This window comes from Bos indicus, chromosome 17 (genome assembly GCF_029378745.1).
Source record: "Bos indicus isolate NIAB-ARS_2022 breed Sahiwal x Tharparkar chromosome 17, NIAB-ARS_B.indTharparkar_mat_pri_1.0, whole genome shotgun sequence".
Lineage (NCBI taxonomy): Eukaryota > Metazoa > Chordata > Mammalia > Artiodactyla > Bovidae > Bos > Bos indicus.
Genome location: NC_091776.1, coordinates 54,485,299 through 54,502,231, shown reverse-complemented (window position 1 = coordinate 54,502,231; position 16,933 = coordinate 54,485,299). Strand labels below are relative to the sequence as shown.

General features: G+C 43.1%; 1 protein-coding gene across 1 annotated transcript in view; it reads left to right on the top strand.

Annotated features, from left to right (window-relative positions):
* Positions 1 to 6,400: 6,400 nt before the first annotated feature.
* Positions 6,401 to 16,933, top strand: part of PPTC7 (protein phosphatase targeting COQ7) — a 45,274-nt gene continuing 34,741 nt past the window's right edge. Inside the window, exon 1 of the mRNA XM_019977422.2 lies at positions 6,401 to 6,981. Within this exon, the coding sequence (XP_019832981.2) occupies positions 6,750 to 6,981 (232 nt within the window). The 5' untranslated portion in view covers positions 6,401 to 6,749. The remainder of the gene's footprint in view (positions 6,982 to 16,933) is intronic.

Sequence of the window (16,933 nt, the reverse complement as noted above, 5' to 3'; positions counted from 1 at the left end):
ACTCCCTGGGTTCACGCTGTAAAAAGGCTACAATCCCACCAACAAGAGCTCCCTTGACTCTGTAGAATTTCATAGCCTTTGCTATTTAAAATCCAGCCCGAAGTTTTGCCGAAAGACATAATACAAGAAGCAAAAATCGTCTACCCAACAGAGCAAAGCTAAAGCTCTGCCCTCTTTAAAGTAAGCCTTCCCTGGAACAGACAGGGTTTTTTCCCAGTAACGTAATCCCTGTCCCAGCCACCCACTGAGGTCAAAGCTATACTCACAGGGGTTAGGTCAAGGCCTGCCTGTCCCAGAGGCTCTCGTACTCAGGTCCCCACTACAACCCTAACTGCCCAGGTCAAGAATCCACTTGACCTACAATTACCTTTCAGCCTAAAGTCCTGACTACACCAGAAACCTGATCTCCATGTGTTATTTTAGCCCCCACATGTCAGCTTTCCTGCCCGCCTCCGAAGTTTTCTGATGAGAAAATAACATGTTGGGAGTTTATGGGGTGATAATTAATTGCCCCCTTCTTGGCCCTTCCAAATTCTAAACCCACTGAGATGTCAATGCATGAATCAGGCAGCCAGAGGAACAAGGAGGCTGATTGGAGTACACCGTTTCATTGTGCCCACAATTCCCATCTAAATTACACTGATTTACTTGGTCACAGACTGCAGGCCTCCTTCAGAAGAACAGGCTCCCCATGGCAGAGGAGGAAACACGAGTATCTGAAGGACAGACCACAGCAAAAAAGAAAAAAGAGAAAGGACTGGAGACATGCTCATTGAGACCAAGTTACCCTCAAACAGTGGTCCCTGCCTCTTTTATAATTAACCTCTCTATCCAAAACTTTATTCCTTTCTTGTCCCACTCCTGTTCCCCTCAGGACTGAGGAACACCAAAGAAAAAGCGGAATGAAACTGAGCAGGACCCTGGGGGGCCTTTCTGGGTACAAGCCCCTCAGTGTTCCCCACTTCCTGTTTGATCTTTCCCAAGTTCCAAAGAGCAGACTCTGGCAGTTAATGATTATAACAGTAGGGTCTCAGGATTCTGAGTTCTTCCTGAAGGGATATAGACAATAATCTGACATATATCTGAGTGTTCTGCAGAAATTAAGACTCCCCACTGCCCCACCACCACCCACCACCCTGCCTTGCACCCAGGTGGAGAACGGTGACAACATTCTGACCACAAACACATAGACCCCAGACTGGCTGGAACCAGAAGGCTAATGAAGATTTACGAAACATCACCCTGTTACCTCACCCCTAACCAATCAGAAAAATGTTCATGACCTGATCATGCACCCTGCAACTCTCACTCTCAATGTCGCCTTTAAAAACCCTGGCCTGAAAGCCATCAGGAAATTTTTTTATTCTTTTGAGTACTAGCTGTCTGTTCTCCTTGCTTGGTGCCCTGTACTTTTCTTTACCACAACCTGGTTTCAGTAGACTGACTTTACTGAGCATCAGGCAATGAGTTGAGTTCAGTGACATCAGCATCTTTTTCTGAACCCACTAGTCAGGGCCAATTCTCCTCTCATGGAAGTAGTAAAGAAAGAAATCAGATGTTTTATTTCAGTAATTTTTCTACTGAGGCGTAGCAGTTCCCTCTCCTCTATGTAAACTGACAGAGAAGTTCCCTTCTAAAAACTGCCTTTGGTTTGGTAACTTATTCCTGATTCGATATTTGTAGTCATGGTATCAGGATCTGTCAGGATTCACTTCATTGCAAGTCAAATTCAAAGTTGCTTGAGGGAATTAATATGACTTCAGGGACTGATGACTGATGACTTCAGGCAAAGCTGGATTCAGGGGTTTAATCGATATCACAAATTCTCTTGTTGTTCACCATCTCTAGGCTCTGCTTCTCTCTAAATTCCCTTCATTCTTCGGCTGGCTTTTCCCAAGCAGTGGCAAAAATGGCCATCAGCAGTTCTAAGTTTGCATCTGATGGGTTTAGAAAACGCTAGTGAGAATTTCTCCTTAATGCTTTCAGCAAAATCCCATAGTGGAGTTTCATTGGTCTAGCTTGGGTCATGTGCCTTCCTATTGGACCAATCACTGTGGCCAAGAGAATGCAATGCACTGATTGGTCAGACCTGGATCATGTGCCCTCCTGAAATCTAGTTCCTTCCAAACCACATAAACCGACATAGATTATTTCCCGAGGAGTCAAAATACTGTTATCAGAGACTGGAAGGCAATGGATTCTAGATGAGAGAAAACATGACCATCACACACAATGCAAAGCTCAGTGGAAAGAGTAGCTTGTGGCTAGAACCTTCAAAAAGGCTTTGCAGGGCAGGGACCAAGACTTTACCGGAGGGCTCTCCAGTTAACCTAGCTCCACCGATAAAATTCCTATGGGAGTAACCTGTTACTTACCCTTCTCCTTTCTCAGTTGTGAAACGAGTTGCTTGCTCTATATGACCTCTACTGCTACTGCTGCTAAGTCACTTCAGTCCTGTCCGACTCTGCGTATGACCTCTAAGATTCTCTTAATCAACAGCATTCACTTCTTAGGTGTTTATTTATTACCTATTATATGCTAGGCAGTGTTCCAGACACTTGAGATCAAGGATAAAATACACAAAAATCCCCTACTCTTATGGAACTTACATTTTAGTCAGGGAGGAGACAGACAATAAACAATAAATGAGTCCCACGTGAAACAGACAGGACTGTTGGGTGTTTTCATGCTTAAATAGGTCGTCAGTGCAGGTCATGCAGGTAATGCACATGGGAAGTTCTTAATCCATGTTATCTATTGCTCTCATTCTCATCACTATTCTTGCTTCATTATCTTATTATTTATTGTTATTTTATTATTATTGGCATATTTAGAGCATTTAGTGACCCCCCCTTGTTGTCGCCAGCATTAAGCACCCTCAGCTTAGCATACAAGACCCTCTGCTGTAAGTCCTAAACTACATTTTTTTTTTAGTAGAGATACTCACATACCATAACATTCACTCTTTTAAAGTGTCCAGTTCATTGTTTTTTAGTACCTATAAAAGGTTACGCAACCATTACTAGTAATTCCAGAACATTTTCATTACCCCCAAAAAGGAACCCCAAACCCATTAGCAATCATTTCCCTTTCCCCTTCCTCCCAGTCTCTGGCAACTACTAATCTGGGTTCTGTCTCTGTGGGTTTTTCTGTTCTGGACATTTCATATAAATAGCATCATACAATGTGTGGTCTTTGGGGACTGGTTTCTTTAACTTAGTATAATGTTTTCAAGGTTCCTCTATGTTGAAGCATGTATCAGTACTTCATTCCTTTTTATGCAAAGTAGTTTCTAAACTATTTTCCTAGTTCCATTTCTCATTATTCCTCATACAAACCCTAAGGTTGAGCTGCACTGGACTACTTGCTCTTCTTCAATCACACTCTGCGTTTGCTGATTTCCCATTTCTTTTTCTTGGAATGATTATATCTCCTCAGACCTCTGTCCATGCTCTTGCTCTGGCTTGTGCTCAGTTGCTAAGTCGTGTCTGACTCTTTGCACCCCATGGACTGTAACCCACCAGGCTCCTCTGTCTATGGGATTTTCCAAGCAAGAATACTGGAGTGGATTGCTATTTCCTCCTCCAGGGGATCTTCCGAACCTGTGTCTCCTGTGTCTCCTGCATTGCAGGCAGATTCTTTACCACTGAGCCACCTGGGAAGTCCCTGTCCATGCTGGCCTCTCACGTGCCCTGACTATTCTTCCATCCCAGTGGGTCCTCTTTCTCCTCCTTACATGCCTTTATTTCAACTGATGGTGCTTATTTTCTCTATACATTTACTTAATTTTAACCCTCTTTGTCAATACTATAACTGCTATGAAGGCATCAGTGTTTTTTAATCTTAACACAGAGCCTCAGACTTAACAAGTGCTTCCCAAATATTTGTTCACTTGCAAGGCATTGATATAACTCAGTAGTTCTGAACTAAAGGCAATTTTGCCCCCTAGGGGCATTTGCCAACGTCTGGAGACATTTTTGGTTGCCCCAACTAGGGGGTGAGTGTGCTATTAGCATCTAGTAGGTTCAGATCAGGGATGCTGCTAAACACCCTTCAATGTGTAGGACCACCCCCTCCCACAAAGAATTACGTGGTTCCCAAATGTCAATAGTACCAAGGCTGAGAAATCTTGCCATAAACTAATTAATTCTCTTTTTGAACAGGTTAGTAAAAAGAAATCAGAGATCAGTGTACCAGTCTGGCAGAAAATCTCATTAGGGAATTCATGTCTTTTTTTTCTTTCTTTCTTTTTTTAGGAGCTGGGGGTGACTCCAGTGCAAAGCTCTTTCCTAATGCCATAGAGGTGCCCTGGGAACACAGATGGTATTTTCACCACTTGCTCGCTTCTGAGAGTGACAACTGACCTCCCAGGAATCCTTGAAGTGCTAGGAATGTAACTCTGTTAAGGAAGAAAACTCTTAGGGCTTTTAAAGTCTAGCAAAATGTCACAAGTGAACTGTGCTCCGGGGGAGGGCAGGGGAAGGTGTATTTTTTTTTCCAAGTACCCTCTCCTGGCTTCCCCACTATAGTGAGACTTTTCAGAACTGGCTCTGGAATAAATGATTCAAGGAAACCTGAGGCCTTGTCTCTTCTTTCCAAAAAGAGCAAAGGAGCTTTGAGAAAGGATTCTGTTCACATTGTGCTCCAAAAAGCAACTCATTTGCAGAAAACTCATTTGCAGGAAACTCAAGGCACTGGTGTCATTTAACTGTGAAAACAGTAGCCCCAACAGAGCAGAGGTTACCCAGCATCAGAGTCACATCTTATGTTCCTGCTTATCTCATCCAACTGGTTCCTGTGACATGGAAATGAGGAAATATATGTCCTGAAAATGAAAAGGTAGTAGCAGTCTGTGGGAGTCTGACGAGGCAAGGAATAAGGGTTGACATGCTATTTTAAAAAGTTTGTCCTTGGGGTAGAATTACCTGACATCCTGGCTGGGATTTGGTAGTGGTATGTGCTTAAAAGAACAACCTTTAGCATGGCTGGCACAGACATAAATGCCAAGCTGAGGATCCACAAGGTTCCACCCCCTTCTTCTGGGCACTCTCTAATTCTTGTGGGCCATAAAAAAATAGCAAGGTGTGACTGCATGCCTAGAATCCCTCTATCTTTTATTCGGTAAATGAATCTTTTTTTGTCTACACATTTGACAAAAGACCACTCATTGTGTGAAGTGGTTTGTTCAGTCCAATTTTGATGAAAACCCTTAAGGACAGAAACATATAGAGTACTTAGAACACCATGAACCACAAAAGTATTTAATGATGACAGTAATTGGGATAATGGAATGTGCTTTGAGTGGATGGTTGGCAGTCTTTAGATATACTTAAAAAGGTGTAAAAGAGATTTATTTGTAGATTGACACAGGAATCTCCAGAGGAACTATAATTCTGTCAAAAAGCTGGAAAACCCCAATGCTTCTGGGTGATAGCAAAAACTATTTCAGATTAGATCATTTGCCTCAAATCTGTTTTCATTTCTGAATCCATTCATTTAATCATTCCTTTATTTGACAAATGCTATATTTTATTATTAATATTTATGGTTCCTATTCAGTTATCCCTTCTTTTGTTCAATATTTATAGAAATTGTATCAGTTGTAATAATATAGTGGCAAATGATCCTTGCCTTTAGGGTGCTTAGGATCTAGTGAAATAGGCATTCATTCATTTATTAAAGTGTTTATCATGTGCCCATATGTTCTGGGGATACACTTAAGAAAGAGCACAGGTCACTCAAGAAATGGAATTAGATTCAAGTGGATGGAAGGGGACTTCCCATGGTGGTCCAGTGGTTAGGACTCCATGCTTCCACTGCAGGGGGTGTGGGTTCAATCCCTGGTGGAGGAGCTAAGGTCCTATTCACTGTTTAGTGCAGCAGCCCCCCCCCAAAAAAAAATATATATATATATAATAAAAATAAATATAGTGGGTGGAAGGCAGAGCAAAAGCAAAGGCCTTGAGGCACCTGTGAACATGGCTACAGTCCAGTTAGTGGACTAAACCCGTCCCTAAACCCTTCCAATATACAAATGCTAGAGGTGTCACTAGATTTGTGTACTTCAGTTTAATATATGTGTTACAGAAAAATCATACGTGACCCGATTAATTTTTTCCAGGTTTTTTTTTTAAAGGAATAGTGGCGTTTTCTCTTCAATGAAAGCAGGGGAGAAAACTTTCAAACAACCCACTTGTAATTCTCCGCTTTTTAACTTCTGTCTCGCGTCTGGGAACTCCTCCTAGGTCCTTGAAGCTAGGCAGTGAAGTAAAAGAAGCGACTACAGCCTCCGGACTACAACTCCCAGGAGATATTGTGACCACATCCTCTGCGCAAGCTCGACCTCTGTGACTGCATAGGGCACCGAGCCGAGGAGGAGGAGGCTTGGTCCTAAGCCGTGGGCCGTGGGCGGGGCTATAGGCGTGGTCATAAGGGGGGCGGTGCTGCCGGCGCGGCCCGGAACACGCTAGTGGAGCGGAAGATGGCGGCGGCAGCGGTGGCTGCAGCCGGGACCCTAGTCGGGCTGAGGCGGAGGAGCCGCCGGTTCTGACCTCGCTCTGGCTCCAGTGCGCGCGGCGGAGCGTGTGCAAGGCCCCGCGCGTCGGGCAAGGGCGGCGGCGGTAACTGCGCGCCGCCTTGAGGAGCGTCCCGGCGGCGGCTCGGCTGCGGCTGAGGAGAGAGCCGGCTCCGGGCCTCCGCGTCCTCCTGTTCCCCGGGCCCCCCGCCTCCTCGGGGGGGCGGCGGCGGCGATGTTCTCGGTCCTCTCGTACGGGCGACTGGTGGCCCGCGCCGTGCTCGGCGGCCTCTCGCAGACTGACCCCAGGGCCGGAGGCGGTGGCGGCGGCGGTGGCGGTGACTACGGGCTAGTGACGGCCGGCTGCGGCTTCGGCAAGGACTTCCGTAAGGGCCTCCTCAAGAAGGGCGCTTGCTATGGGGACGACGCGTGCTTCGTAGCCCGGCACCGCTCAGCAGACGTGCTCGGTGAGTGCTCGGCCGGGTCCCCTCTCCCCAGCCCCGGATCCGCCTCCTGGGGACTCCCCTGCTCGGGGCTTTTCTAGCTCCTCCAGGCGGTAAGAGGAGCCAGTGAGCCAGTAGTAGTTCATTTGTACGGAGCGCTTACTAGGTGCCAGGCGCCGTGCCAAGCGCTTGAAGGTGCGTTTTCCACTTGATCAACCCCATTTTAGAGATGAGGAAACTGAGGTGCTGAGCGGTGGAGCCACATGCTCAAGGTCACACACCCTGAGAATGTGACCAGTTTGTCCGAGTCCGGAACCGCACTGTTAGTCACTTGTCAGTGCCAGCCCCAGACGACCTCGTCCCCTTCCCCGGCGACACCTGCAGGCTCCGAACCTCGCTCATTCCCTCGCTCCCTTCCTCCTCCCTCTGCGTCCCCTGGGGATCCCTGCTTCTTCGAGCTCCTGACGCCTCGGCCCGGCTATGGGTTGCGGGCTCCCGAGCAGACTGGCTGTCGTAAGCCCCACACAGCTCAGCCGCATTCTTTCGTCGCCTCGATCCAAGACCAGATCTCTATCCTTGTCGGAGTCTCGCAATAGAGGCCGCTGGCCTGGTAAAAAATCACTCGCAGTGCATTCTTCCAACTGATCTTGGCCACTTGAGGTCACTTAGGGTGGAAGAGAGTCTCCTTGACCCAAAATAGAATGGTCAAACCCTCTTCTCCACTGCGGCCAAGAAAGCCTTGAGAATTGGTTAAAGCCATTTCAGGCCACAGGTGCTTCGGAGGGCCTAGTCCAGTTATATCTTAGGGTTTGGGAGTCTAGAGTTAGAACTTGCAGAAATGGCTAAATAGAATTCAGAAGCGATCAGAAACTTTATCATCATGCATGTCTTTGGAGGCAGTGTGTATGCCATAGACTCCTATGCCATTTAGATCTCTCTTAATAAATAGAGCACTTCCTGTGAAATTGAAGGACACGTTGTCATTGAACTCAAGTTCAAATGTCGCTTTGTTTTCACTTCTCAGGTGAGATTGAGCATTTTGACTACTTTAAATTGCATATACTGAGCCAAAGCTTGACATTGGAACACAAGGTCCTGTAATTTTATGATGATAATTACTTTTTAACTTGGTCTCAGAATAAGTCTATTATCTTTGCTTTTACTCATGTACTGTGTATGAAGATAGCACTAGAAAAGTTGTTTTCAGTTTAATTTATGAAAGACTCCATTAGGTAGGTTGAAAAAATCATTTAGTGTTTAGGCAAAGACTCCTTAGAAGGGAACTTGCAAGTTAAAAAAAAATTATTATTAGATTATAGTCGATGTACAATGTTCTGTTAGTTTCTGCTGTACAAAAGTGAATCAGATGCACATATACATATATCCACTGGTTTTTAGATTCTTTTCCCATATAGGTCATTACAGAGTACTGAGTAGAGTTCCCTGGGGGAACTTGAAAATTGAAGTCATACAAATCCACTCTAAAGTCACCCTGACTAAAGGTTTATTTCTTTATTTAATTTATTTTTGACTGTACTGGGTTTTCCTTGCTTCACGCAGGCTTTCTCTAGTTGCCGCAGGCAGGGGCTTCTCTTGTTGAGCATGTACTCTGGGCATACTGGCTTCAGTAGTTGAGGCACATGGGCTTGGTAGTTGTGATGCAGAGGCTTAGTTGCTCTGTGGCATGTGGGATCTTCCTGAACGAAGGACTGAGCCCATGTTTTCTGCATTGGCAGGCAGATTCTTAACCACTGGACCACCGTGTGTTTTCATTACAATCGAGGCACTTCACAGTTAAAAGCTTGTGACCTGTTCTGCTTTTTCAAGTTGCAGCTGCTGCTGCTAAGTCACTTCAGTCGTGTCCGACTCTGTGTGACCCCATAGACGGCAGCCCACCAGGCTCCCCCGTCCCTGGGATTCTCCAGGTAAAAACACTGGAGTGGGTTGCCATTTCCTTCCCCAATGCATGAAAGTGAAAAGTGAAAGGGAAGTCTCTCAGTAGTGTCTGACTCTTGGCGACCCCATGGACTGCAGCCTACCGGGCTCCTCCGCCCATGGGATTTTCCAGGCAAGAGTACTGGAGTGGGGTGTTCAAGTTGCTGGTGTAGTGCAATAGGATAGAGGATATTGAGCCACTAAGGTTCCCCCTTAAAAATCTGCATGTGCTGGCTTATGTGAAAGATCTGTGATTTGATTAATGATTCAGGGGATAGTTTAATGTGTCAGATGCCTATGCTGAAATTTGACTTGAAGTTTTTTGAAGGCTACCATCTTAATGGAGTGGGGTATTCATAAGGATATGTGAAACTTTGGTCAAACCCATTTTGAAAAATGTATAAACATACCATCCTGGCAGAAACCCAGCCTGGTTTGGTCCTCAGCTTTACCACTCTGTGATCTGTGGTTTTGGGCAAGAGCCACTCAGCTCATACCTGATCCTCAGAAACTTCTATCATATATTTTCTTTTTGTTTTGAAAAGATAGCACTCTTTGTTATTTTTCATCTCAAATAGTGGACATTACTTCCCATTCTATTCACATGGTCACCTTCAGTAGATACGTTGTTTTATATCTGGCGCTGAAACCAGTGGTTCTTAACTTTGCTTGGTTCACTGCAAAGGCTTTCTCCCTCCAGAAATGTGCATAGAGACAGAATTTTGCATAGGCCTTTGGGGACTTCAGAGACCCCATGAAGTACATAGAATCCACCTATGGGCCACCTAGAGGTCCATCTAGAGGTCCTTGGGTGGTGCCAGATTAAGAACTACAGCTCTGTAGCCCCTCTTGAAAGGAATGTTCCTAGACTTAACCAGACAAATGATGGCTTATGTGAACTAGGGATGGTCTTTGGCCGTATTTGACAAAGAGCTGTTTTGAGAGAGAATTGTATGCAAATCAGGGAATACAGGTTCTCTAGGACTGTCCTGTGTTGGACGAGTTCTTCCAGAAAGCCATCTTGAGAGCCACCTGATACAGCTTCTGAGTTGGCCTCATTTGATCTTTGGTTTCCACAAACCAATTCATATGATGGTGACTTCTCTATTTTAGTGACACCATCCCATTATAGGCAGATCTGGTTAGCTCTTGCTGTGGAAGACGTAATGAGTCTCAGTGAGTTTTTAATACTGCTTTTTACTCTGGAAGTTGGAGTTGTAAGCTGAATTGCATCAAAGACTATGTTGAGGGCGTTCCCTGGTGGCCTAGTGGTTAGGACTCAGTGCTTTCACTGCTGAGGCCCAGGTTTGATGGCGGCTGAGTCAGTAAAGAATCTGCCTGCAGTGTGGGAGACATGGGTTTGATCCCTGGGTTGGGAAGATCCCCTGGAGAAGAAAATGGCAACCCACTTCAGTATTCTTGCCTGGAGAATTCCATGGACAGAGGAGCCTGGAGGGCTACAGTCCATGGGGTCCCAAAGAGTCAGACATGACTGAGCGACTAACACACACACCACAAGGGAACTGAGATCCCACAAGCTACATGGAGCAGCCAAAAAAAAAGAGGCTGTGTTGAATAATGTTACGTTGAACCCCAGTGCTTTGAACCTTCTAGTTCTATAGATAATTAGTTTTCTTTGGGTTGACACTATTTATTGCTAAGTTATCTGTGCAACTCACTGTGGTCATCTAGGACTGTTTGGAATGAAAGCTGTTTATTTCTTTTTGTATTAGAAAGACAAAGCAGTTTTATTTCTGTAATTTAGAATTGATCTGTCCTGTTGGTCATGCAGTGACTAAAAGTACTTGCTGCTTTACAACATTTTTGTAGAGTCCCACTGGATTTCTTTTAGGAAAAACCAACTATGGTGGGTGTGGTGAGACATAGGAACCACTCCTATCCCCTGGAAAGTTGGCAGAGGTGCTTTCTCTTGATTAGGTCCAACAGGAGTAAACCAGTACCGGCAGGAGCTGTGTGCACTTTTCTTTTTCCTTCTTCCCTGTGACTAATAGTGGGTTCTCTTGTTACTCTATGCGGTGTGGTTGCCTAAGTACATAAAAATATGGGAGCTGCCTAGTGTGTAATTGCTGGGCCTCTCACAGCCCTAAGCTACTTAACAATAGAATCAAAGACTGTTGAGGGTTGTGAGATTTAGAAACCTTGGAATCCAATTCTTTCATTTTACTGAAGAGAAGACAGAAGTCTGCAGAGGGTCAAATGACTTTACCAAGGTTACTCCATTAGGAGTAACCCCACAAGGTTACTTTGCCAAGGTTAATGGCAGAATTAGGACTAGCACCAAGATTCCCTGTTCCAGTCCTCTTTCTGTTACACCACTGGTTAAGTGTTCTTGACAAGATAGGTGAGTTCAGAACTGGTCTGTCTTCTGGTACCGTTAAATCATTCTGGTAATGCTTTTCTCACTTAAGGGTGTGTATGTACTCCTTTATTCATTGTGTGACTCATAATTAAAATGTAGCAAAAACTCCTCTGTATACTAAACCACAGTTTATTGAAAAAAAGATAGCATGGTGTAGGCCATCTAAGTTCTGGCTTTGAGTTGTATTGAGTTGTAAAGTTCAGTTAAGTTCAGTTGCTCAGTTGTGTCTGACTCTTTGCGACCCCATGAATCGCAGCACACCAGGCCTCCCCGTCCATCACCAATTCCCGGAGTTCACTCAGACTCACGTCCATCGAGTCAGTGATGTCATCCAGCCATCTCATTCTCTGTCATCCCCTTCTCCTGCCCCCAATCCCTCCCAGTATCAGAGTCTTTTCCAATGAGTCAACTCTTCGCATGAGGTGGCCAAAGTACTGGAGTTGCAGCTTTAGCATCATTCCTTCCAAAGAAATCCCAGGGCTGATCTCCTTCAGAAAAGTAATTCTTGTAAAACTGGACGATGTTTATTTAAGCTTGATTAACTTGAAACTTTAAGAGACTTAAATTTAAGAAAGTAGGGAAAATCACTAGACCATTCAGGTATGACCTAAATCAAATCCCTTATGATTATACAGTGGAAGTGAGAAATAGATTTAAGGGACTAGATCTGATAGACAGAGTACCTGATGAACTGTGGATGGAGGTTCGTGACATTGTACAGGAGACAGGGATCAGGACCATCCCCATGGAAAAGAAATGCAAAAAACGAAAACGGCTGTCTGAGGAGGCCTTACAAATAGCTGTGAAAAGAAGAGAAGCAAAAAACAAAGGAGAAAAGGAAAGATATAAACATTTGAATGCAGAGTTCCAAAGAATAGCAAGGAGAGATAAGAAAGCCTTCCTCAGCAATCAGTGCAAAGAAATAGAGGAAAACAACAGAATGGGAAAGACTAGAGATCTCTTCAAGAAAATTAGAAATACCAAGGGAACATTTCATGCAAAGATGGGCTAGATAAAGGACAGAAATGGTATGGACCTAGCAGAAGCAGAAGATATTAAGAAGAGGTGGCAAGAATACGCAGAAGAACTGTACAAAAAAGGTCTTCACGACTCAGATATTATCACGATGGTTTGATCACTCACCTAGAGCCAGACATCCTGGAATGTGAAGTCAAGTGGGCCTTAGAAAGCAGCACTACAAACAAAGCTAGGGGAGGGGATGGAATTCCAGTTGAGCTATTTCAAATCCTGAAAGATGATGCTGTGAAAGTGCTGCACTCAATATGCCAGCAAATTTGGAAAACTCAGCAGCGGCCACAGGACTGGAAAAGGTCAGTTGTCATTCTAATCCCAAAGAAAGGCAATGCCAAAGAATGCTCAAACTACTGCACAATTGCACTCATCTCACACGCTAGTAAAGTAATGCTCAAAATTCTCCAAGCCAGGCTTCAGCAATATGTGAACCGTGAACTTCCAGATGTTCAAGCTGGTTTTAGGAAAGGCAGAGGAACCAGAGATCAAATTGCCAACATCCACTGGATCATAGAAAAAGCAAGAGAGTTCCAGAAAAACATCTATTTCTGCTTTATTGACTATGCCAAAGCCTTGACTGTGTGGATCACAACAAACTGTGGAATATTCTGAAAGAGATGGGAATACCAGACCACCTGACCTGCCTCTTGAGAAACCTATATGCAGGTCAGGAAGCAACAGTTAGAACTGGACATGGAACAACAGATTGGTTCCAAATAGGAAAAGGAGTTCGTCAAGGCTGTATATTGTCACCCTACTTATTTAACTTCTATGCAGAGTACATGATGAGAAACGCTGGGCTGGAGGAAGCACAAGCTGGAATCAAGATTGCCGGGAGAAATATCAATAACCTCAGATATGCAGATGACACCACCCTTATGGCAGAAAGTGAAGAGAAACTCAGAAGCCTCTTGATGAAAGTGAAAGTGGAGAGTGAAAAAGTTGGCTTAAAGCTCAACATTCAGAAAAGGCTAAGATCATGGCATCTGGTCGCATCACTTCATGGGAAATAGATGGGGAAACAGTGGAAACGGTGGCTGACTTTATTTTTGGGGGGCTCCAAAATCACTGCAGATAGTGATTGCAGCCATGAAATTAAAAGACGCTTGCTCCTTGGAAGGAAAGTTATGACCAACCTAGATAGCATATTAAAAAGCTATTTTTAATATTAAAATATATTGTTAAAAGATATTTTAAATCTTTTATTCAATATTAAAAAGATGTTACTTTGCCAACAAAGGTCCGTCTAGTCAAGGCTATGGTTTTTCCAGTGGTCACGTATGGATATGAGAGTTGGACTGTAAAGAAAGCTGAGCGCCGAAGAATTGATGCTTTTGAACTGTAGTGCTGGAGAAGACTCTTGAGAGTCCCTTGGACTGCAAGGAGATCCAACCAGTCCATTCTGAAGGAGACCCAGTCCTGGGTGTTCATTGGAAGGACTGATGCTGAGGCTGAAACTCCAGTACTTTGGCCACCTCATGTGAAGAGTTGACTCATTGGAAAAGACCCTGAAGCTGGGAGAGATTGGGAGCAGGAGAAGGGGATGACAGAGGATGAGATGGCTGGATGGCATTACCGACTCGATGCACATGAGTTTGGGTGAACTCCGGGAGTTGGTGATGGACAGGGAGGCCTGGCGTGGTGCGATTCATGGGGTTGCAAAGAGTCAGACACGACTGAGTGACTGACTGAACTGAACTTGAAACCTTAAACAGAAATAAAATCTAGCCTCTAGATAAAATTTTGATTGTGACCAGGAATTTGAAATGTTTCTGTGAGTTGTGCCAGTCTTAAAAGTAGTTTGTCTTGGGACTTCCTGGCAGTCCAGTGGTTAGGCCTCCACTCTTCCATTGCACAGGGCACAAAATCTGATACCTGGTCAGGGAACTAGGATCCTGTGAATCACTCAGGATGACCAAAAAAAAAATTATTTTTTTAAAATAAAAAGTAGTTGTCTTAAAGAATGAGGATTACTTGAACAATATAAAGATAAAAGTTTTATTTAGGTAGAATGATGTTTTCCAACAGTCATAGTAATTTTGATATACTTGATCAAAAAGTTCTATATCTGAAAGTGAGTTGCCTTTTTAACAAAGTACTAGTCACCTTGGAGGAGTGCTAATTTCAGCCTTTCAAGAAGCCCTCTTTTGAATTTCCCTTATCTAGATTTCAAGCTGTGTCAGGAAACCAGTCTCATCATTTATATAGTCATAATTTTCTGACAGTCAGAATTCAACCTGACCTAACTGTCAACATTCAGCCAACATGACCCTGACTGAATTTTTTTTTTAATATACAGTTCACCTGCCATGACATGCACTGTTTAAAGTGAAAAGTTCAGTAACACAACATTCATAAGGTTGTGCAACCACTGCCACTAACTAGTTCCAGAACGTATTCATCACCCTACAAGAAAACCCCTAACGATTAGTCACTTCCCAGCTCCCCTCCCTCGGCCCCTGGCAACAGAAAGTAGATTCTGACACTCTTACAGAAGGGTCTATTTTGGGCATTTCAGGTGAATGAAATCATGTAGTACGTGGTCTTTGGTGTCTTACGTTTTTCACTCAGCATAAAATTTTTAAAATTTACCCATATTGGGATTTCCTGGCAGTCCAGTGGTTAGGACTTTGCCTTCCAATGCAGAAGATGCCAGTTCAGGCCCTGGTCAGGGAGCCAAGATCCCACATGCTTCATGGCCAAAAAAACCCCAAAATATAAAACAGAAGCAGTACTAGAAGATTTACTTACACTGTAGTGTATATTCCTTTTTATGGCCGAATATTCTGATATGGGTATGCCACATTTAAAAAAATCTGTTAATGGACCCTGTGTTGTTTCCACTTTTGGGCTGTTGTGAATACAGCTGCTATGACACATTTATGTATAAGTTTTTTTGTAAACATATTTTCTGTTCTCTTGGGTATATACCAAGAAATGAAATTGCTAGTCATATTACAACTCTGTAACTGTGAGCAATATAGTTGTCTTTATATATCTATTTTATATAGTTCTAATATAATTATTACTAGAGGGGGAATATTTTTTAAATGTCAGCAATCAGATATATATGTTCTGAGATCAATCAGTACTTTAAATATGCTAGATTTCATAATAATCTATTTGCTTTCGAGAGAAAATTGTGGAATGTTAAGGAAGTATGAGAATTGTTGGCTCAGTAAAAGAGCCTTCCAGGACTCGTAAAAACAGCAGGGTTTAAGAAGCTGCAGACGAAAAAATAGCCACTGATTAGTTGGTCTTCGACTCTTCATGGTATTCTCTCATTCTGTAATAGATTACAGGGTTAACAGAGGAATTTTGCTGTTTGTTTCTTAAATCCTGTTCACTGATATTTTTCTCATTTTGCTACATAGGTATATTGTACTTTTCATAAGGTATAAGGTGTATTTTTAAAGTCGTTTTCTCATTTGTTACACTGTCTGAGAGAGCTACTTTTCTTTTAGTCAGTCTCTAATCTAGGAATTCTCAAGCTTAGGTTTTAAATTTTCCTAACTTACCAGCTTCTCTCTCAATTTGTTAATAATCTCCTTAAAGGAATCTGGATGAATTTTTTTTTTTTTTAATAGAGCAAGTAGTTGCATTTTAAATGCATGACTTAATACTTTTTAGAAAATATACTTTTGTTAAAAGGTTTTAAATTGTAGCAGAAGGTAAGAGGTAGATATTAGCTGGCTGTGCTGTGGGTGTTTTGGGGGGAGAGGAGTTGAGGGAACCTGGATTAGAGGAGGCTGTTCCTGAACTTTAGCCCTGCTTTCTGAAACTGGCCAATACATGACCTGAATGGTTGCAACAGTGTCCAAACGGAGTTTGTACTCCTGTGACTCAAGAACCACTACACCAGGTCAGAGTATTTGACCTACAACCATGTCCTTTGAATAAACGCTTATGTCAAGTTCAAACTAAATGTCAAATTCATTTTATAAAGGTCTCTGTGCCTTTTAGAGAGGCCTTAACTGGGACTTTAAGTCAGAATTTTCAGGAAAATGCTTTGGAAAAGTAAGTTGCCAGTTTGTTCTGTCTAAAGAAGTTTTACTTTTCTGTCAGTTGAAGAATGGTGTGCTTTCTAAGTTTGCCTTTCAAAGCTAGTGTTAACTTTTGGTCTCATTTTAAGAACTGGTTACCCATATCCTAATTTTTGTCATTTGTATTAAATTCAGTTATCTGTCTTGTTTGAGAGTTGTCAAATATTTTTAAAATCTGTTTTCTATCTCTCTGAGATCTAAAAGCATTTGTTTCCTGTTATTAAACCGTTCACACAGTTCATCATAAATCAACGCATTTTTTGCAGAAACTGACACACTGCAGAAGGCATTGGGCTGATAACACACACTTACGCATTTAAACTTGAGTTGACAAGTGGCACCTATCTTCCAGTTTAAAATTTTAAAGATGCTAAACACTTTTGAATGGGATCCCAAACTGGATTTTAGGGGAATGCTGTGGTGGTGGGGGTGGGGCAGTGAAGGAGCAGAAACTTTTCTTTAAAGAGTGAAGATACTTCATTCTGTTTTCTCCTAATTGTTCAATATCTGACACAAAGTATGATTCAACTTACCAGTGCTTTATTCAGTGCTTTAGATTTTACAGTGTATTTTTTTTTTTTTTTTG